At 38.3% G+C, this 21519-nt stretch overlaps 1 protein-coding gene across 4 annotated transcripts; it reads left to right on the top strand.

Annotated features, from left to right (window-relative positions):
- The first annotated feature begins 1547 nt into the window (after nucleotides 1–1547).
- Nucleotides 1548–20308, top strand: mpv17 (mitochondrial inner membrane protein MPV17). 4 transcript variants are annotated; one of them, XM_033647783.2, is made up of 8 exons: nucleotides 1548–1673; nucleotides 2501–2581; nucleotides 6263–6378; nucleotides 7422–7514; nucleotides 10449–10544; nucleotides 16938–16970; nucleotides 17559–17611; nucleotides 17925–20308. In XM_033647783.2, the coding sequence occupies exons 2-8, from the start codon at nucleotides 2509–2511 to the stop codon at nucleotides 17992–17994; spliced, it is 534 nt and encodes a 177-aa protein (XP_033503674.2). In that variant the 5' UTR covers nucleotides 1548–1673; nucleotides 2501–2508; the 3' UTR covers nucleotides 17995–20308. The 4 variants fall into 4 exon arrangements, with proteins under 4 accessions (XP_033503674.2, XP_033503675.2, XP_078030095.1 ...); XM_033647784.2 differs by having other exon boundaries at nucleotides 1604–1677; XM_078173969.1 differs by lacking the exon at nucleotides 1548–1673 and adding an exon at nucleotides 1709–1766.
- Nucleotides 20309–21519: the final 1211 nt, after the last annotated feature.

Here is a 21519-nt window from a genome sequence, read left to right as displayed (position 1 = left end):
TAAAGTATCATAAAGAATTAAAGGTCAAGTACCTCAAATTCCTATTTAAGTGCAGTACTTGAGTAAATGTACTTAGTTTTATCCCACCACTGCTGACACAGCTAGTTGGAACCAGTCATTTATCAATGGTGTTAGTTACACCTGTGCTTTTGTCAAATGTCCACCAAGAGAAAGGTTTACGTCCAGCTGTATTTGAGAGCACATTACAATTACGATAACATTATCTACTGTCACTTTGATCTGTACTGTATGGCACAATATATTTTTATGTGGAAGCTTGAAACCTCACATTAATTACTTACTGTACATGAAACTGTTTTAGTGTGCGACGGATGAATTGTTTGCACACTGGATATTTGTCATGGCAGTAAAAGCACAGGTGTAACTTAACGCTAATAATGACTCAGTTCACTTTAGGCCCCAAAGTAAGCCATGCACCAGTACACCTGAATGGGATGCAACCATGATTAATGTTACTAGTTACACCAGTGTGTTGGCACGTGAACATGTGCTTTGTGAGAAAGATTTCTTGGTTTCCTTTAGTTTTGTTTTCACAATTTCCATTTCACTTGTACAGAATAAAAATATTAACTTGAAAGAACTTGTAGTTTTGTGTCTGTGATTTTATTTAGTGCTGGGGTTGTCCACAGGAGGGCAGCAGGCTTCGACTTGGCTTGTTTACAGAGGAAGTGACGCACACTGCAGTCTTAATGCTGCTTTCCAGGACTGTAGGAAATCATGGGTTCATTTTCTGTGCTTTCTAATGAACAGAAAGGGCGAGGTAGAAACAAGTTTGTCCACTCTTCAGACAGAGCAGCTACATGCACTCAAAATAAATAATTTTAAGAGTATGAAAAGAAGGGTACAACATGTGTTTAAAGGGTCAGATTGCATTCAAGACGTAGACTAACAATTTAACCCACTATCATATGGTTTTGTTGTTTTATTCACTGCTATGTGTAAAATAATTTTAAAAAAAGTTTTTACTTCAATCAAATCTGTTAATGATGTTTCCTGATTTAGTAACATGATGCAGCATCTTGTACTTAGCAATTAATATGCAAGGAAATTAATTTGACATGGTTTATGTCTTTGGATAAAACTTGGAGTACGTTTTTTTTAGTTTGTTTACTTATTAATTTCATTCATTTATTAAATTATAATAATATACATTAAATAATTATAATATAGGAGAAGAAGGAAAATACTGACAAATAAAAATCAAGGATTACTTCTATGTCAGACTTCATCAAACAAACATCTTTGAGTAAATATCTGCTGTTGTGGATTTCTTATTTGTCACAAATTTAGGAGACTCAAAATAGCGTTCAGTTTCAATACGAATAACAACTTTAATAAGATTAAAATGCAACAATAGTACACACTTTGTCATCACCATTCATAACGTGCTAACTTTTTTTTACCTTCAATAATAATAAGTGTTGTTTTGCACAATACAGTAGATAATTAGCAAAGTCTTTGAAGTAATACTGTTTGATTGATTCTGAAGAAAATATGACCTCATTAATATTTAAATTGCACCAGGACAAGGGTTCAACACAAAGCACTTCACGCTTTTTACCCGGATGGTTTTCAGAGGTCACAATTCGGAGCGGATGCGGGGACGTGAAGGCATCACCAGCAGCACTCAGCGAAGCCGGGCTCATTCACAGGCATGTACGCGTTTAAATCACATTTATTTATATTATACTAAGTATTAATTGACGTTAAAGTTGAGGTGCAAGCCGCGACAGTTGTGTTTGTGTGTAGGTAGCAGCTTGGATGTCTCGTACAGTTAAATAAACACTGTGAATAATACGGTTAAAAGTTACTTTGGTTTACAACTTGTTAACGTTACAGACGTAAAGCTAGCCGTTAGCTATAAACAACCGGCTGTAACGTCGTTAACGTTAATTAAGACGCAGCACTGAACTTGATGTAGGTTTAGCTCAGCTAGACTCAGACAGAATCGCGTTCAAAAACTTCACAGTTTAAAGTTTTCGTGGTTGTTTGTCAATAAACTTACATATCAGAACCTCATTTTGAGTTTTAACTAAATTATCTGAAACCACTCTTTAATTCGGCTTTGACAGAACTCACAGAGAAGGATGTAATTTAACTAAAAATTAACTTTGAATTGTAATATTGTAATTGCGCAGTTTCATCCAGTGGGGGTGTTAGCCAGCAGTTTAAGTGGACAAGATGTTAAAGTATGTACTCAAAGTGTTGCTAAATGAACTCTCATTGCCAAAATGGTGAAAGAAAGCATGCTAGCTGTAAAAAGGTTAGTATAGTATATGTTTAGTCAATGATAGCCACCTCCAAGAAGCAGACTAATTACTGAAACTAACTGACATGCCATAATTGACAGTACAACGGCGCTTATTTGCCGGGTCGCTTGATTTGAATCACATTGCCTGCCGGTGGGCGGGGTGGGTTAGTGGGAAAATCCCGTTTTTGCAGTCTCTTTAATGAGACTGATCTGTTTTTGTCTTCCCAGGACGGAGAATGGCGGCCCTGTGGAGATCCTACCAAGTGCTGATGACCAAATACCCCTGGACAGTGCAGATAGTGACTGCTGGTAGGACACACTGTTCATACCCTAGGTTCCACATGCACGTCATTTCCATAACACAGCAGACAAATTTCCTAATTAAGTTATTAATCAATAAGCAACTTAATAAGTGCAGAAATATAGTTGAAGTCACTCTTTGGGGAAAGATAAAGTGTAAATAACAGAAACAGGGGGGTTAAAATGTTCAGCTGTTTGTCACATTATATGACCTTTGGGCCAGTTTACAATGTACCTCAGTTTCAGAATCAACAAAAAAGACCTTTGAACCAAGTGACCACGGTCTGTCTTTTTGTATGTTTCCTAATCAATATCAGCTTTGAGATGGATGGAAAGTGACTATTAATAGAACAGCTAATTTGAAAATAAAAGACCCTTGCTGATTACAGGACTTTCTAGTTTTTCTCCCTTTGCATAAAGTAAATAATTTCCTTTTCGTCAGACAAAATTCGCACCTACAAGATGCCTGTTTTGGTCCTGGTGACCTTGTTAATAAAGTTGCCATGCAGATAATGTATTTTCTACAAACAAAAACCAGCATATGCAATCAGACTAACTTGAAAAGATGCTCCAATGACATAATTATACTAGGTTTAGGTTTTTACATTAGAAGAGTAAATCAATCATCCGTTAACAAGAATAACAAATAATCAAAAATGAAAATCACTGTTAGCACTTGTAGAAACTGTAACAACAGCTCCAACAGTCTTTAATTTATTAGAAAGGAAATAAAGCCTGTAGTTCAAGCAGTTTCCCAGAGAGCCTTTGGAGAACACTTTCAGGATATAAAACCCCTGACCTTTGACCCTTTTGTCCAAAAAAATGCGTAGAAATTTTTAAGGTCACCTCTCCTTCAAAGTAGGTGATATGTAGGACAACATGTTCAGGTTTTATGAATCTGACTTTATCTTTATATGCTACTTCTGCAATATATAACTCATCCCATGTCCAGAATTTCTGAGCAGTTGTTTAATGTGCAAGTGTTTGAAAAATGTACCTATAAGTGTAGTAGCAGTTAGATCACCACTAGATGGAGACAGTGCTCATCGGTAAGATCATTCTTGAACAGTCCCACAGTGGGGAAATTTGTAGAGATACAGCAACAAAGGAGACAATGCAATAACAAGAAGCATCAGCACGATATTATAAATAAATGAACAGTTAAAAAGCAAAGCATAATTACAATTGACTGAACTGATGCACATCATGTACCAGGATTGACAGAAGTTCTGTACTTGAGTACAATTTTGACATGCTTGTAATTTTCTTGAGTATTACTTTATACTTCTATTCCACCACATCTCAGAGGGAAATATTGTACTTTTTTTTTTAAAGTACCTAAAATTGGCTCCACATTGACGAACTACAGCATTAAAATGCTCTTACTTGTATTCAATAGTGATAAAAACAGAATTCATTCATTTTCCATAACCACTTATCCTCTTAAGGGTCACGTGGGGAGTTGGAGCCTATCCCAGCTGACACTGGGTGAGAGGCAGGGTGTAAGAGCCAAACATGTCATTCCACTCAACAGACATTAATTGTATTTACTATGTATGTACACTGTGTGGCGCTGTATTGATGTTTGGAACATTAGTGTATAAAGGTAGGAACAACATTGTTGACGTCTGGTGTTTCATCCTGGAAGAGCAAAAGGTTTTTACCGCTGTGGTGCAGGACAGTGGGCAATGTGCTGTGTGTTCAGTTTGGATTAAAGATAAAGAAATGGACATTTATTCAACCTGTATTGGTGGTATGAATAAACATGTTGATTGTTTGGCAACTGGAACCTGCAGATTGTTGTCTTAACACAACCAGGGAAGCTGTGGCATCTATCGAGGCTTAGATCCTACACAGGGTACACCCTGGACAGGTCACCAGACTAACACAGGGCTGGCACTTAGAGACACACAAGCATTCACGCTCCCATTCAGGCTTAAGGGCAATTTAGAGTCTGGCCACTCCTCTTGTTGGATTAATACAGACCTCTTATTGAGATTGACTGAGTGCAATAGGAAGCGCAGTGACTGATGCGACCAACAAAACCAAACGACTTTTAACTTTATTACAACAAGGATGTTTGAGTGGTTTAATAGACATCGAAGTGCTGACGATGCTGAGTGAAGCTCCTGAGCTCTCTTGGTGCTTCACTTCCCATCAGGGAGGCTTGAGTCAAAGTGACAAAGTATTTATTGCTCACAGGATGTACAATTGACATTTTTTGGTGAGTGCGTGTCCACCTTTGTCACACTAACTAGCTTTATTAGTTCTCCCATGACATTTTAAGCAAAGGTTGGCTCCTGTTCAGCTGGGTCTGTGCTATGACACATGCCATTTAAACTGTGGCATGTGGGCTGCAGTGGGTGGCATTATGTTAGTGGGGTTTCCCACCTTTATTTAAGGGCAAAAGATCTTCACTGCAGCATAAATGGTTTGATTTACATTTAAGATCAGAGAATGCCTACAGTCCGTTTTGACTATCCTAACTGAATATTTAGTTTAAAATAACAGGATTTAACTTGTGTTGAAACAATTTTGGGGCATATAATATGGTATAATAGTATAATATCTGCAGTTTGAGATGTGTCTTCTTGTTTCCATAAATTTGAATTGAGCATTTTAGTTTAACACCATGCATGCTACTCTTCACACAAACATCAGTCCCTTTGCTCTTGGTCTTTAGTGTCCACTGTGTGTTTGTTGTTGCAGTTTATGTCTTTTTGAATGTGAGAGTTTTAGCAGCTATCAGGTTATTGTGACGTCCTTAGATCGTAAACTGGCCCTTCCGTCAATCCTCCTTCCATTACCGTCATCCCTTTGAGATTTCACAGGCTTGTCTAGAGTTCAGTCAGTTAAATCCTGGGGCAGTGAAATCCTGATCCTCGCACTACAGCACTAAATATCACTCTGAAAGGAGTTAAATTGACAGCTGTGGCTTTGTTTAGTGCACTTTAAGTTCCACTAATCAATACTTTGCTTTGCCAATGGATCAAATGGCTACGTGTTATATGAAAGGTGTCATTTGTAGTGACAAGCCCACAGAGAATTATCAGCTGTGTGCTACATGCCCCTACAGCAAAACATAAAATGTCTTCTTGGCTGCATTGCATTCTGGTCTGCTGATGCTGATGTTGTTAAATGTCCTTTTGTTAACATGGGAACTTACAGCATTATTATCCCCGTTTATAGCACCATAGTCACACCAGAGAAATGGAAATGTTGCCTAAAGTAGTTATATTCATCATGTTATGTGTTTGTTGTAGAGATGAAACTGTATGAAAATTTTATGTCACATTTGTAGTGACTGGGCCGCACAGCAAGAGAGTTCCTGGTTTAAACCTGGGGTGGGGAAGCCCTTCTGTGTGGAGTTTGCATGTTCTCCCCATGTCAGTGTGGGTGTGTGAGTACTCCAGCTTCCTCCCGCAGCCCAAAGACATGCAGGTTAATTGACCCCCAACAGGATAAGTGATTATGGAAAATGAATGAATTTATAGTGACCAAAAATTGCTGTTATCAGTATTATTACAATATTATTTAAATGTACCGTATTATTAAAATGTGACGAAAATGACAAAAAAGCATTGATACATACACTATCACAATATATATGAATATAACATCTACAGGAATAATATCACCTGTATCACCACCATGTTCAGACGCAGTATCTGACCCCTGATTGTCCTCCAGGGTCTTTGGTGGGTGTCGGTGATGTCATCTCCCAACAGGTGATTGAGAGAAGAGGGTTGGCTCATCATGATGTGCCGCGGACGGCCAAGATGATGAGCATTGGTTTCTTCTTTGTGGTAAGAAGTGACCTCTTGACTAGATATAATGATATAATGATAAGTAATGAGTTTGGCAAGTTTTGTGATTATCTAATTGATTCTATTCTGTCATAAACAAAACAAGTGACACACTTCTCTTAATATTCACAAAGTGAAAGAAAAAACTTTAAATGAATCTGCCATGATGAGTGAGTTCAAATGGTCTGTGCTTGCAGCTGTGATACCACATGAAAATGACATACATTTGACAAAGAGATGAATAATGAAACTTTGATTATTGACTCATTTACTGGCTGTCTAACACAAGCTCACAGACCTAGTCAGTTGATTTCAATAGTGCACTGAATACTGAAATGAATACAGTATAATCTGGACACTATAGGTGTAAATATGGCATTGATTTTTTTTTTAAATAAAAATATGGGCTTTGAGGGTGTCTTTTGTAAAACATGAGAAAGAGAATGTGAAGCAAAATGAAGACATTAATGGAAAAAAGTTACATTGAAAGGCATCAAAAATGGAATTTGTAGATCTGTAAGTAACTAATCATCACATGCATTATGTGCGTACACGCTTACCCATGTTGCATAGAGTTGCTTTATGCCTTTGTGTGCACATTCACTCATTCAAGTCCTTTGACAGCTGCACAATTCATTTTGACATCACCGCAGCGTAAGCAAAGTTTATTTATATTTCCATAATCGTCTTACGTTCCGCCAATCAGGTGCCTCGTCGTTTTAAATTATAGAAAAAACAGCTCTTCAACCACACACACAGGAGTCATGTTACACTAAGACATGTTTGCTCATTCATCTAGGGAGGCACAACTGTCTCATAACTCATACATCATGTATCAGTCTTCCCCACATTAATAATGTATTCATTTTAGTGGCTTGAATTCAGTCGTCAAAGGAGTGAAGCTATGGACAGAAAACCTTTGAGGCTTCTTTAGTGATATGTAGTTAACTGGAATGTTTGTCAAACAACAACAACACATTAAAAATTCATATTTATGAGAGAAGAAGCTCTGTAATTCATAATTTCTGTGTTTTCTAACAAAGGGTCCAGTAATCGGCAGTTGGTACAAAGTTTTGGACAGACTGGTGGTCGGAGGAACTAAAAGTGCAGCCATGAAGAAAATGCTGGTGGACCAGGTGAGAAAAGCACTCCTCTCTTCTTCTTCTACTACCTGTTGTTGCTGGGTAAAGGCAAACTAAAGCAACTACAGTGTGTTCAGTAAACAAAGAAACAAAAAGGAAAGAAGCTCAGTGATAAATGATACACACAAACTACTGTTAGGGCTCAGCTCATTAATTGTGCCCAACTGGGTGGATGATACAGTTTCCCCATATGAGGCTGACAGATGGCTCTTTGTTGTGCTGACGGGAGAAAACTCTGTCGAATTTTGTCAAGAGTTTGGGACAAAGCAGACTGTACAGTTTGACTGTTTCTCCTTTTATTTGCACTTCCTGTGATTCCCCCTTTCTTCCTCCCTATACAGCTGATGAGCCGTAAGCATGAAGGACCAACAGGAGTCTAACCGTTTTTACCTAAATTTATTCATTGTACCTGTTGTAATTTTTAATGGCATTCATATTATAAATGAGAGATGACCAGATGAAAATGAAATTATCACAGTACATTTCAAAGTAAAAAGAATGTAGAGCACAATAAATCAGGGCAGTGACATAAAATCTTTTGCCCATCTCCAAAATCAGTTTACATTACTCCCAAATTAGCTTCTTCAATACCAACAAATAAGGCACTACATTAAATGCAATTCAGAGTGAGAAAAGATCAAACGAGATGCAACAGTTATTGAAAAGCATTTTATGATGGTAACAGAAAAACACTCACTCAGTAAAATCCATATTTCTCATTTCTGCTGATATTTAATAGCTGACACAGCATAAAATGCCCTCCATGTGAAAGAGAAATAGGAGTTAGAATTAAATGTATTATTGAGGATAGAAAAGGTGTGTTTCCATCAGCTTTATAGGCTCCGGATGTGGGTGTTTTGTAGCGACTCGTAGATGGGAATAGTGCCACAAAAAGCTGTCGATACATATGTGCTTTTCCAGCTGGGGTTGTGTCCCCAAAAGTGAGTATACATTACAGCGTATGTATATATATCCAGGTATGGGTGTTTTGTAGCAAACCATCAGTGTGTTTCCATCAGCTTTATAGGTTTCAAATGTGGGTGTTTTGTAGTGACCCATCAGTGTGTTTCCATCAGTCTATAGGTTTCAAATGTGGGTGTTTTGTAGCAATCTGTCAGTGTGTTTCCATCAGCTTTATAGGCTCCAGATGTGGGTGTTTTATAGCGACCCATTGCCGTGTTTCCATCAGCTTTATAGGCTCCAGATGTGGGTGTTTTATAGCAACCCATCAGTGTGTTTCCATCAGCTTTATAGGTTTTAAATGTGGGTGTTTATAGCGCCCCATCTGTGTGTTTCCATCAGCTTTATAGGCTCCAAATATGAGTGTTTTGTAGCAACCTGTCAGTGTTTTTCCATCAGCTTTATAGGTTTTAAATGTGGGTGTTTATAGCGCCCCATCGGTGTGTTTCCATCAGCTTTATAGGCTCCAAATATGAGTGTTTTGTAGCAACCTGTCAGTGTTTTTCCATCAGCTTTATAGGCTCCGGATGTGGGTGTTTTGTAGCAACCTGTCAGTGTGTTTCTATCTGTTTTATAGGCTCCAAATGCAGGTGTTTTGTAGCAACCTGTCAGTGTGTTTCCATCAGCTTTATAGGCTCCGGATGTGGGTGTTTTGTAGCGACTCGTAGATGGGAATAGTGCCACAAAAAGCTGTCGATACATATGTGCTTTTCCAGCTGGGGTTGTGTCCCCAAAAGTGAGTGTACATTACAGTGTACATTTGCTACAATCCGTTAAAGGTTTTATCATTAAATGCATATACAGTAGATGCTAAAATTCGTCTAAATTCTTTGTCAGAAAATGTAAAAAAGAGAGGAGGCTGGTGTCCCCTCTTCATTCTGCCCTCTGGTGTTTGATTCAATCAAAGTGCAGCAGGACAAATGTAGAACAAGACTTCAGAGCTTTCAACATCTCCCCTCTACTGAAATATTTACTGAAGCAAAGGGTCCACTCCTCCGCTTGAGTAGCTACGTGGTCACACTGTATGCTGCTCTCCCTGTCTCTATCAACTGAAGTACCATTGAAAGATCTGAGGTGATGTGGCGTCCATCTGCGTCAGACCTACCTCAGACCATGAAGTGAAATGCATAAAATCCACTGTACAGTAAATATGTTTTTTTTTCCATCATTCTGCTTCAGTTCATACATCAGATCTTTTCTTTAACCTCTATAGAAGCCTTCATGTACTGAGGACGCAGCTGCGGAAATGGTTTCTTTTGTTTGACCTGATCCACTGAAGACCTGTTTTTTTGTATTTATTTTGTTAAGATCACAATAACAGTCTGAGTTTATGTAACCTGTCACACTTCCAGGTGACAGAGAAACAAATCTGTTGGCCCAGATTATTTTGTAGAAATGAAAAAAACTTAAAATGCCCTAATTATATGGTGTAAAAAAAAAGTGTAGCTTCACTTCACTATGAATAGCGAGTCCCTCTTTTCTTTAATTAAGAGAAACATCACAAAGAACCTTAAATGATCTAACTTAAAAACTAGACAGTTTCAATTATACTTTTAACAATTAATCTGCACTGACTCCTCAATAACACATTTAATTCTAACTCCTATTTCGCTTTCACATGGAGGGCATTTTATGCTGTATCAGCTGTTAAATATCAGCAGAAATGAGAAATATGGATTTTACTGAGTGAGTGTTTTTCTGTTACCATCATAAAATGCTTTTCAATAACTGTTGCATCTTGTTTGATCTTTTCTCACTCTGAATTGCATTTAATGTAGTGCCTTATTTGTTGGTATTGAAGAAGCTAATTTGGGAGTAATGTAAACTGATTTTGGAGAGTTCTTGCAAAACGTCTTTCTAATATGTGTGAAATTGTGGGGGGGTTTTAAGCACACAATATGTTTAATTATTATGTACGAACTGTAGTTCGAACATTGAAATTCACTGTGTTTCTATGTGTCTTTGTAGTTGTGTTTTGCTCCGTGTTTCCTGGGAGCTTTCCTCGGTATCTCTGGTGTTCTGAACGGACTGACGGTGGAGGAGAATGTCACCAAGCTCAAGAGGGTGAGTTAGTGAGTTATTTCTATGTCACATCATTGTGTATACCTGACAATATGACTCCCCCTGTGTCACAGTATTTAGCTGTCAGCCCTCTCAACTGATGGGTATGATCCTTTGTGCTTTCTTTTTTGAGGAGTTTGTATTTTACCTCATATGCTCTCCAGAGTTTCTGACGCAGTTAGGTGGACCGGACGCCCTTCATTAGATGCAGTATGTGTTTGCCTGACTCCCTCCCATACACCAGTGCTTTATAGGAAAGGTTTCAGCCCCCAAACACCCAGAAACAAGCATTTATATTGTTATCCTTACATCCTTAGGAGCATTCCTGTGTTGAGTTACTGAGATATGGAAAAAAAAATGCCGGGTGACGTTGGTTAGCCGAACCTGAAAAAACTCTCAGACTGTGGGTCAAAATAATCTCCACTTTAGGTTAAATTTCACTGTTTGACCTGATCTGTCCTCTCCTGATCTTTCCTCTGTGAATGTTGTTTTAAAGGTGAAGAGGTGCGTACTCCTCTAGAGCCTGATGGATGTCAGTTTGGATAGCAAACGTCACTGAAAAATAGGGCTGAGTATTAGTACTCGATACTTTTTAAGTATCAACCGAAATAACCTAGTACCAAATACCATCGAACTGTCAAATGATGGATCATTTTTACACCGGGGGTCTAATCCCAAACTGTCCCAGTTCCCCGCCACATGAGCAAACTTTCTGTAGCTGCCGTCTCTGGAGGTGCTCTCCTCTCGGCAACCAGTCAGTTCAACGCCTGCCCAGGTAACGTGAGCTAACACAGCAATGCTAACAACCAACACAGAGCTGTTAAACAGTCCCAAACGAACTCACAGTGACATGGAGACACCTCGACTCTGTCGTTAAACCTGTTAATAATCTTAGGGTAATGTTAGCCGTGTGATGCTAACAGTTAGCCGTGTCACTGTGTGTGCAGCGGGGCAGACTCTCTGTACCCAGCGCGGAGCTCACACTCCTGCAACAGCAGCTGCAACCCATTCAATCTGTGGTTTGGTGAAGTAGAGTTCGGCCTGTTGACAGCATTGGAGGTTCAGTGTGCTGAGATGCTATGAAAATATTAAAGAAGTATAGTACACGCCACTCCATTCACATCATGGGTATCGAATGACTCTGTTGGTATCTTTATCATTTTAAGGATTTTGGTATTGGTACTGGTATCGTGATTTTTAAAACATTACCAAGCCCCACTGAAAAAGAAATCACTGTAAATTAAGATAGACACATTTAAAACTTGAATTATGAGTAATAACATTGAAAAAATACATAGATTTTTTAAAAATTCCAGATCAAAAAGTTGGAATTTTGCGTACAAGTAAACCATCTTTGCCTGTCACCTCTTTTCTTCATTGTGGTTTCAGCTGCAATATTGACAAAACAAGTCATGAAAAACCCATTTTTGTATGTTAAGTTGGTACTGGATTCCCCTTTGTTATGATTTAACTTGATTTGTATTTTATATTGATACTTAAGACTTGACACAAACTGGGTTGACAACAGTATTTAGTCTGTATGAACACAGCCCAAGTAAATGAGAGTACACAGAGAGGAAGTTTAGTTTTCATCGTAGCTACAGTATCTGACCTCCAACACTCCTTATTATTAGAAACTATTTCCTGTGATGGAGGAAGAGGCGAGAGGGGAGGGGGGCCTGTGGAAATAGCTGGAGTGACTCATACCTTCATATGAATGTGTGTGTGCGGGTTTGTGTGTGTATTTGTATGCTAGGTCAGAGCTAACTGTCATTTTGTGCCAGCTGCTCAAACGTCCGTCACCGCCTTGCTTACCCAACGTGTCGCTGGTCACCATCAATTATTTACAAAAGGAGGGGCGTTGGACCCGAAAGGCCGACCTGGTAAATGTCAGAAAGGACAGAAAATAAATGACAAATGTGCTCATTACAACAAGGCCGCCTGGCACGGAGGGAATGTGAGATGAAAATTAATGGAGCCACTCGCCGAACAGGTTGCTCTGATTGTTAAAGTCTAACACAGGTCCAATCAAGAACTACTTGTTTGCCTATTAACCCACCTGTTCTTCTTGTCTGTCTCCAGTTTTTAATCTGTGACAGAACAAAAACCTCCAATAGCTGACACTGTCTATACTACATGCTAATAATAATCAAGTGTAATCAAGTGTGTGTGTGTGTGTGTGTGTGTGTGTTTTGTACTTGCTACATAATGAGGACCACAACACATTTGTAACCTAAAGATCAAGGACATTTTGGACAATTGGGTCATTTTGGCCGTACCTCACTGCTTCCCAGGCCTATTTTAGGGCTAAGTTAAAATTAGGTTTGGGTAAGGGTAAGGTACTCTGTTGTGATAGCTCAGCTTAGGGTAAGGAAGGTAGAGAATACATTTTGTCAATGAGTGTTCTCAGGAAGATAGAAGTCCAGGGATGTGTGTATTCATACACACTGTCAAACTGATTGTATTACATGTATTTAAAGATGTCAGTATGATAGGTCTGGGTGATATGGAGAATATCAAATACCACAATACTTTTGATCAAAATACCTTGATATGGATATTGCGACAATATTGTAGGTTGACTTTTTGTGCTTGGTGACATTTTTGACAAATAACAGAACAGCTGGTACAGATTGGTAAATTGTAATCCAGCCTGTAAAACCAGGAAAATACAACACTTTAATATGACGATATCCAAATTTAAGACAATATTTAGTCTCATATCTTAATATTGATAATATTGATATATTGCCCAGCCCACATGGGTACAAGATTTGCTTGATTGCAGAGTCTGGTGCAGATGGACTAGTTTCCTGTCTCCCAGGTCTGTACTACATGCCAATATTATGTATGTATTATAGTCACATCAATTTTATTTACATAGCCCACACTACCAATGTATCTCAGATGGTTTTACAATCTGTAGAAATATCGATCCTTAGGCCCTCAATTCAAATATGATAAAAAACAAGTCTACAGTCATGCTAGCAGTTCTGTGAAGCTGTACTTTAGGCACCTAAATGCTACCGCCAACATGCTAACACACCCAGAGTCATGACAATGCTAACATGCTAATGTTTAGCATGTATAATGTTTACCATGTTCACAGTCTTAGTTGAGAATGTTACAACCTTTGCTTATTAGGATTAAACACAAAGTGCACTTGATGGAAGTGGTTTTGCAGGTATTTGCTTAGAAATCAAGGTCGTGGACAAATCAAAGGTTTGATATGATGATGGCGATAGATGAAGAGTTAGTAGAACACCAAATTATTACTATTACTTTACCTTACCTTGTCCTATTATCTTGTGCAGCTCATCTTTGTGCATTGCATTGTGGGGAAATAGTGTACACCAACAGCACAGTCAGTCAAAAGTCAAGTATAGTATGTATACTGACATCTCTGAACATACTTTTTTCTGTCAGTTTTCCACTGAGATGACTTCCGAGAGCTTTAGTCAATTAATCGATTGAAAGAAAAAAATCTCAGGCAATAAGATTTCCTGATTTCTTTGCTGTTTTTTTTTTTTTACTTTTGGACTTTTAGATGGAAAACTTTGATGACATTTTATTGTCAAATTGTAATGGGAATTCAGTTCCACAGTTCAAGTTTGGGGATGACTCAGCATATGACTCATAGACTCAGCAATTAATCAGTTACTTTTGAAAATAAACAAAAATAATAATAAAAAAAATGATTGATAATGAAATTAATTGATAGTTAGCCCTGGAACACACATTGTACCCAAGGAGGAGGAAATCAAAGGAAATGAATGTGGTGGGACAGCTGTGAGGAAACAAAAACTCAATAATTGAAACTGTGAAACTGAGATATATTGAACTTTCTCTTTGTTAAGTTTAATTGCCCAAAAATCACAGTTTAAATTGACATTTGTTGTCATGTATCATTTCCTGTCCAATTCACATGCAATAACTTCTTGTGTACTTAACTGAAGACAGTTTACAACCAGCTTAGAAACCCCTGAAAGAGCTGAGAAAGGTCCAGTCTTCTGCAGAGTGTGGGGGGGAAAGATTTTGACGTGTCTCTGACGCAGCGATCAGCAGAGGTAATTTCACCTCAGGTGGCAAAGTAGCTTGTTTGGCCATAATTAGAAAACAGTTTCACCCTGAAACAAAAAAAAAAAACCTCCAGAAAAAAGACTGGAACATTGGCTCGTTGTTTTTATATGTCGCGACATAAGAGGTGACCTTTAAGTAGATGACACTGGAGATTTTGTGTGGTAATATTGTGTGTGTGTGTGTGTGTGTGTGTGTGTGTGTGTTTGTGTGTAAGAGAGAGAGCTGAGCTCTCATATTTGCTTAGGGGTTGAAAAGTCTGGATTTACCTCCCTTGGTTTCAACATTTATCGAAAACTCATAGAAATTTCTAAGTTAAAGGAACTTTAACTCGATCACACAAATTTTGCCTTTTTATTAATACATTTTTATTATTATTTTCACAGCAATAATAGCATATTTTTCTGTATTGTTGGGCCCAGTGGTGGAAATTAAGTATGTTTACTTGAGTATTGTGGTTAAAATCCTGGTTGCTACAGAGCAGCTAGCAAAAGTGTGAACGTAAGAACTGTGCGTGAGGCAGTAATGAAATCTGAACACAAGTGGTCAGCTGGAGACACATGATCGACACAGGTATGAACAGTGATGTGTCTCAGCTGTCCACTTGTGATTTGATCACCCAAAATCCATGTTAATACCATGTCTATACAAGGCCTAAAAGAGAGTCTGACAACAAACGAAACACTTGTAAAATTTGACTTAGCACTTGGTAAAAACAAGCACTTGTAGTACATGCACAATAACGGTGCACCTGCCCCGAGTTGTTTCATTGCAGCCCGTTTTTTTTTTTTTTTTTTTGAAGCTGCTGGCCGCAGGGCTCTTACTCAGTACTGGACCAGTTTCAAAAAGTTCTGTTCACATTAGTCGCTGTGACATGAAAACATGGGAAAAAGGGTTCCAGGTTGGAAAAACATTACTCTTTTATTGCTTAAGCTAATGTTCTCTGGCTCTGCTGGCAGCCAGCCTCCATGTCTGGAGGTTTTTAAATGCACAAATGTGTCCTCAGTGTGAATGGTCACCATTAAAGGAAAATGAACTTTTCCTATACTGCAATATGACTAGAATATACTGTATCTATAGGTTGATAGAGATGTCGATCATTGCCAATTACTCAACAGTTACTTGGAACATCTGCTGATAATTTTGGCTATGAAACTTCTATCCTGCATTGTTTTGGACTGAAACTCCCCAACAACTGGAGTTTCAACACATCACCATTTCTCACTTCGTCCCCCACTGGCAGTCTCAACTGTTCAGTGATGGAAAATGTTGGAGGGCTTAACCTGAGACCTGAGTAGGAGGCTGAAAGTTTCATAACAGAGGTTTAAATTTCAAAACAAACTCAACTATGAGCAACTTCTGGCCAACAATGATTGTATAATTGAGTCAGAAGTCTCGAATCAGAGCCAATGTGTATCTGTTTTATCCCACCAGGCACTAGACATTGAAATGTTCCTAAAGGAATAGTTACCTTTCACATTAATGTGCACCAAAGAGGAATTTCTTCCAACTTTCATCTATTTTTCAGTCCTCAGAAATAAACCAAGAGTTTCAAGTGGCCCAGCAGCTGTTCAAGTTTTGTACAATGTCTACTATGTACACATATGTACAGAAGACTTTGTATTAGGGCTGCACAATATGTCAGTTTTTATAGTCTCTGTGATGTCAACTTGCGCAGTGAACACTGAAAGACTACAATATTGCATTTTGAACATAGTAACAAGTTACAACATATCAACTTACATTCTGTCTGTAGGTGCTGCTTTGTCTAATTTGCACCATGCTGTTAGCTCTCTGGCCAGTTCGACAGAGCCCTTGTCAGTAGCGATTGTCTGATTGGTCGGAATCTGCAATTAGAGTGAGGTTTATTAAACTAGTGCCGCCGTACTACTCTGCATGGTTGAAGGAAGTTGGAGGAAAGTTTGACAAATCAGCTGTCTGGCAACATTTGCATACAGGAGAGACGACTAGGCACTGGGTACACTTTAATATCTGTTTATTTATTGCAAGTAATATTGTTACCATAACATTCAATATTATGGCATATTTTTTTCTCATATAAGTTTTCTCTTAAGACCTTTGCACTAAGCTGCTGCGAGCAACTTTGTGCAAAGAACTAAGAGAAATGTTCATGAAGTAATGTACCTTAACCATGATCAGTTGGCAGGTGACTGGTCTGTGACGGTGAATGTGAAATAAGAGATATAGAGAAATAGATAGATAGATAGATAGATAGATAGATAGATAGATAGCCAGCCCCTGATTTTAAAGTGACTCATTATGATGCTGATATAATAACTTATTAAACTTTGTTCACAGGACTACACAGACGCCCTGATCTCTAATTACTATGTAAGTTTTTCCTCTAGTGTTTGCCATTTTACCGAAGTATGCTTGTAAAGTTAGTGTGTCTCTGTTTTGTTAAAATTAACTTATTGATTGGTATACATTTGTACTTGATCGCATATTATCAGCGATGTCCCAATTCAGTCTCAAAGATCGCTACTGTGCCGATCACAGCATTCTTTAACTGATTGGGATCGGCTGCATTGAGCTAAACAGAGCCCCATGCAATCATTTGTTTTACGTCAGCTGTCACACAGGTGTTTTTTCTTTGATACTGTAGTCTGTGCAAACGATGTGCACACGACTAAATTATACACTCAACAGAATACAGTTTATTTGGGTAACTCAGATAGTGGCTGCACTGAAGCAACAAACGCTGAAAGAAATTCCCTAGAGAATTCCCAAGAGACAGCGAAAAGGCCAAAAAGATTAAAGAGAGGGTTTGCAGAGCTATTCAATTGTCAAGCATCCCTTTAGTTTTAATGTACTTCAAGTTATCACTGTGCAACTGTATAATCTAGGAAATTAATAACTTGACATCCCTACATCATATGAGTAAATTGGTCCCCTGACTGTTTTATGTTTGTGTTTCAGCTATGGCCCCCCGTCCAGATTGCCAATTTCTACTTCATTCCTCTACACCACAGGTAAGAGTTTATGGCTTTATTAACATACAAACAATCAGCTGCATTGATGACATTTGAAGTCTGTGTAAAGTTAAAAGAACAGGGATCCAAACAGTGTATCTGTCTAGCCTGGAGAAGTCTTGAAAATATCATAATGTCTCAAAATGGACCAAAGATTTTTAGTTTTCTTGCACACTTGCAAAGCAACACAGTTTTCTTGAACCATGTTTCAACTGAAAATTTCCTAAATTTCATAATAAGTAGCATTATTATTGTCTTTAAAAGCTTTAAATATACCAAATATCAAACACGTAAAATTTCCTCCTGCTTGCAGGTTGGCTGTCGTCCAGATTGTTGCTGTTGCTTGGAACTCCTACCTGACCTGGAAGGCCAATAAGATGTGAAGGATGATAACAAGTCTGGCCTGTCTTGTTGTTGCTGTTGTCGATGATGATGATGATGATTTTACACTCATTTGTAGTGTGTGTGTGTGTGTGTGTGACATGGGCCGTTCTGGTCTAACTTACTTCTCCTGATATTTCCAATGTGTAAAGCTGTGACTGACTCACTTATAAAGGTCGGGAGAAAGTGCTTGTCTACTCTGAATGACAAATTCACACTTGAAAGTCAAACTTGCATTTGCATAAATGTCCGTGAAAGTTTGTTATTTATGGAAATGGGATCTGGCAGTGGTGCCACGGTGTAGCCACACATACGCGCACACATTCATACATTAACACTCACTGGTTGCAAAGGAAACTTTTCTTATCTTTTAATGTATTGTTACTTACTTGAAATCATGTTAAAGGATCATTTGTTACAGGTTAATAGCATCATGTTTAGTTTTATGAAGAAGGAAATGTTCCCCTCTGGTTCTCGTTTTCATACCCCACTCTTTTATTATTAATTTTCAGTACATTCCAAAATATGCATTCCACAATAATGTATTGTAATTAGCATATTTGGTGTACTCTCATGTCTTTACCACTTCATCTATGCACTTCTACTTTAGCAACTGTTTTTCTACATTTCCCAACAACAACCCTCAGGAAAGGGCAAGAAACCTGTTTAGACTTCTGCTATGAATGGCCAGAAAGTGAGCAATGCAAAAGTGGCAATGCATTCTGGTCTTTTGAGGCTTCAGTGAGTGAAGTAACAAGCATCAGTTGTTGGGTTTAAAAAAAAAAAAAAACATGTCTCTGCGCTTGCTCTTCAATGCTGAAGGAGTCACAACAAAACCTGATGTTAAAAAAATAGTTTGACATTTTTGAAAATGCACTTATTAGCTTTCTTGCTAACAAATGATACCATGCTCGTATCTGTATGATAAATACAAGGCTGCAGCCGATTAGCTTAGTTTAGCACACAGACCGGAAATAGGTGGAAACGGTTAGCCTGACTCTGTCCAACATTAATATGATCTGCCAAACAGCACCTTCAAAGCTCACTGATTTGTATGTGACATCTAGTTTGTTTAATCTTTACAAAAACCAAAGTGTAAAAACATCAAGTTGCTGTTTTGTAGTATCATTTGCTGGGCTGTTGGTGTGTTTCATTTGCACTGGGAAGTCAGAATTTCTTAGATCCCACTTGGAAATTTTGACTGGAATGCCAGTCGGATTTCTGACTTGGAAAGACGGAGGAATCTCACCAACTCTGACCTCAAAATCCAAGATGGCTGCTCCAAGCGTCAACAGTTGTGAAAGTTGTTGGTTAGTACTTTTGTAGTTTTTGTGTCTCATTACATCAGTTGCACACACAGTCCTGTCCAACTTCTTTCTATGGACATGTTGCCACAGTGTTTTCATGCGCAAAATACAGCGTAATCTGTTGTTATCAACTGGTATAGCTAACAATGGCTAAACTGGTTAGAACTGGTATTGCGAACAACATTAGTTTTCTGACTTATTGTACAGGGACGTGGTCAACTTGTGTGAAGTCATTCCTAACTCCAACCTCTGGTGTGACATCATTCCCAGCTCTGATGTCCGACTTCCAAGGTAAATGGAACGCAGCATACCTCTCCTGACCGGGTGCAGCAAATTCCTGGGGTCTCTGCTGGTTGCTTGGCAACTGTGCTTGGCCAAGAAATAGTCCATGACCCTGTAAAACTGCAGTTATTTTTTTTGTATGGATTAAACAAATGAGAAAGGATATCAAGTGTTAATCAGTGAGCTTTAAAGGTGCTCGTAGACTGATTTTGGTAACTGTGTGGACTGAGCCAAGTGAAATGCTTCCCCTTTTTCTCTTTGTGCTAAGCTAAGCTAACTGGCTGCTAAATCTAGCTTCATATTTTCTGTACAATGAATGAATGAATGATGGAATGAATGAATGAATATTTTATTTTCATATCTGGACATTTACATGACCCATCCCACATGGGATTATACAGACACATTAAATACAACAAAACAAACATTCCGGCTCATTGGACAGCACAATATCTATACATAAGCCTCACACAAATAAATCATACTCCAGGATATATACCAACCTATCAACACACCCGCAGCCACCTAACCATAAAACAAAACACAGATCCAAAGATACAAACCAAAACAAACAAAAAAAAAAAAAACAGACTTGAGAGCGCTATTAATCTTGAAATAAACTATCAAACTACTCTTTTAAACAGTCCGTGTCACTGAATCATTTTCTGTTAAACTGCATGGCACTAAACAATAAAATAGACCCATGACTTCATTGGTGTACCGACAATCATTGCTGAAGTGTCAAATTTTTCTTCATTATTCAATGTACATGGAATCTTTATACTCAAAATGTGCACATTTTAATAACAAAGGCTGTCTCTGGTGTATTAGCCAATAAAGTTTTCCATGAGGTGATCTCAATGGTGTGTTTGACCTCGCTAACTTTTGTGGCCAACTGCTGGGTGGGGTTTGTTTGTTGGGAGATGTGGAGGCTGCTGAGCTGGGCTGTCAACCAAATTAACTGCACACATTTTTTTTAACACAAAAACACACTTGAGCTGTAATCAAGGGAAAAAAGCAGAACATTACTGAGGAATCCATTGAAAACCTGCCAAATAGCCTCTTCCCTCCTGAGGGATAAGAGCCCTCCCCTGGAATCCATTTTTGATTCAGCACCAAGGCTCGCTGTGTTTTTAAAATCACACTGTGGTACTTTAATGAAGACACAGTACAGTAGTCTTGTTAGTACTGCCAAATGAACACGTGGCATGATGGAGCTGACACTGTGTTTCGGTTAAAGTCGTTAGAGCAGGACACTGAGTGTACACCAGTAATGGCATGAATGTTTTCTGCTGAGAAACAACTATTGGCCAGTGTTGATGTACAGATTGTATAATTTATGATAGTCTTTAAATGTCCGAATCCAAATATGCATAAACAAAAGTAATAAACTATAAACCAACAAATGACAACAAAATAAACTACATCTGATGTTAGATATGAGAATTTACTTTAAGGATATCATGCTTGCCGTTTAAGTGTCCTTGGAAGTGTCCTCGGGTAACATACTAATCACCAAAATGCGTCCGATGTGCTGCTGGTTCTTGAGTGTGCATGTAGGTGGCATCTTGTATGATAGCCTTGGCCACCAGCGTATGAATGGGTGCTTGTGCTCTGTTGTTGCAAAGTGCTTGAGTGGTTGCTATGACTAGAAAAGTGCTATATAAATGAGCCAATAATTTGGATCTAAATACACTAGTGCACAAACTTATATGTGACATCCGCTTTTTCCCCAACTGAGCCCTGTCAACTTCAAACAAGTAACTAAAAAATATAGAAAACTCTCATTTAAGATTATCAAAAAGGTTTTAAATTTAGCAGACGTGTCAGCAGAAGTCTGGATATTTTAACTAATATTATCTCTTTGCCTCATACAGAGCAGAGAGTGCACTATATTCATCTCTAAATCAGCAGCTACATTTTACCCTTGTTGCTTCC

The sequence above is a fragment of the Epinephelus lanceolatus genome, chromosome 13 (genome assembly GCF_041903045.1).
Source record: "Epinephelus lanceolatus isolate andai-2023 chromosome 13, ASM4190304v1, whole genome shotgun sequence".
Lineage (NCBI taxonomy): Eukaryota > Metazoa > Chordata > Actinopteri > Perciformes > Serranidae > Epinephelus > Epinephelus lanceolatus.
The sequence above is the reverse complement of the archived record's forward strand: the minus strand, read 5'-3'. Positions and strand labels throughout refer to the sequence as shown.

Bases quoted from the DNA above. Each gene is read 5' to 3' on its own strand.
- mpv17 (XM_033647783.2), top strand. From the start codon at position 2,509: ATGGCGGCCCTGTGGAGATCCTACCAAGTGCTGATGACCAAATACCCC. The intron at 10,545-16,937 runs GTGAGTTAGTGA...CTTTGTTCACAG, and splicing joins ATGTCACCAAGCTCAAGAGG to GACTACACAGACGCCCTGAT. The intron at 17,612-17,924 runs GTAAGAGTTTAT...TCCTGCTTGCAG, and splicing joins TTCATTCCTCTACACCACAG to GTTGGCTGTCGTCCAGATTG.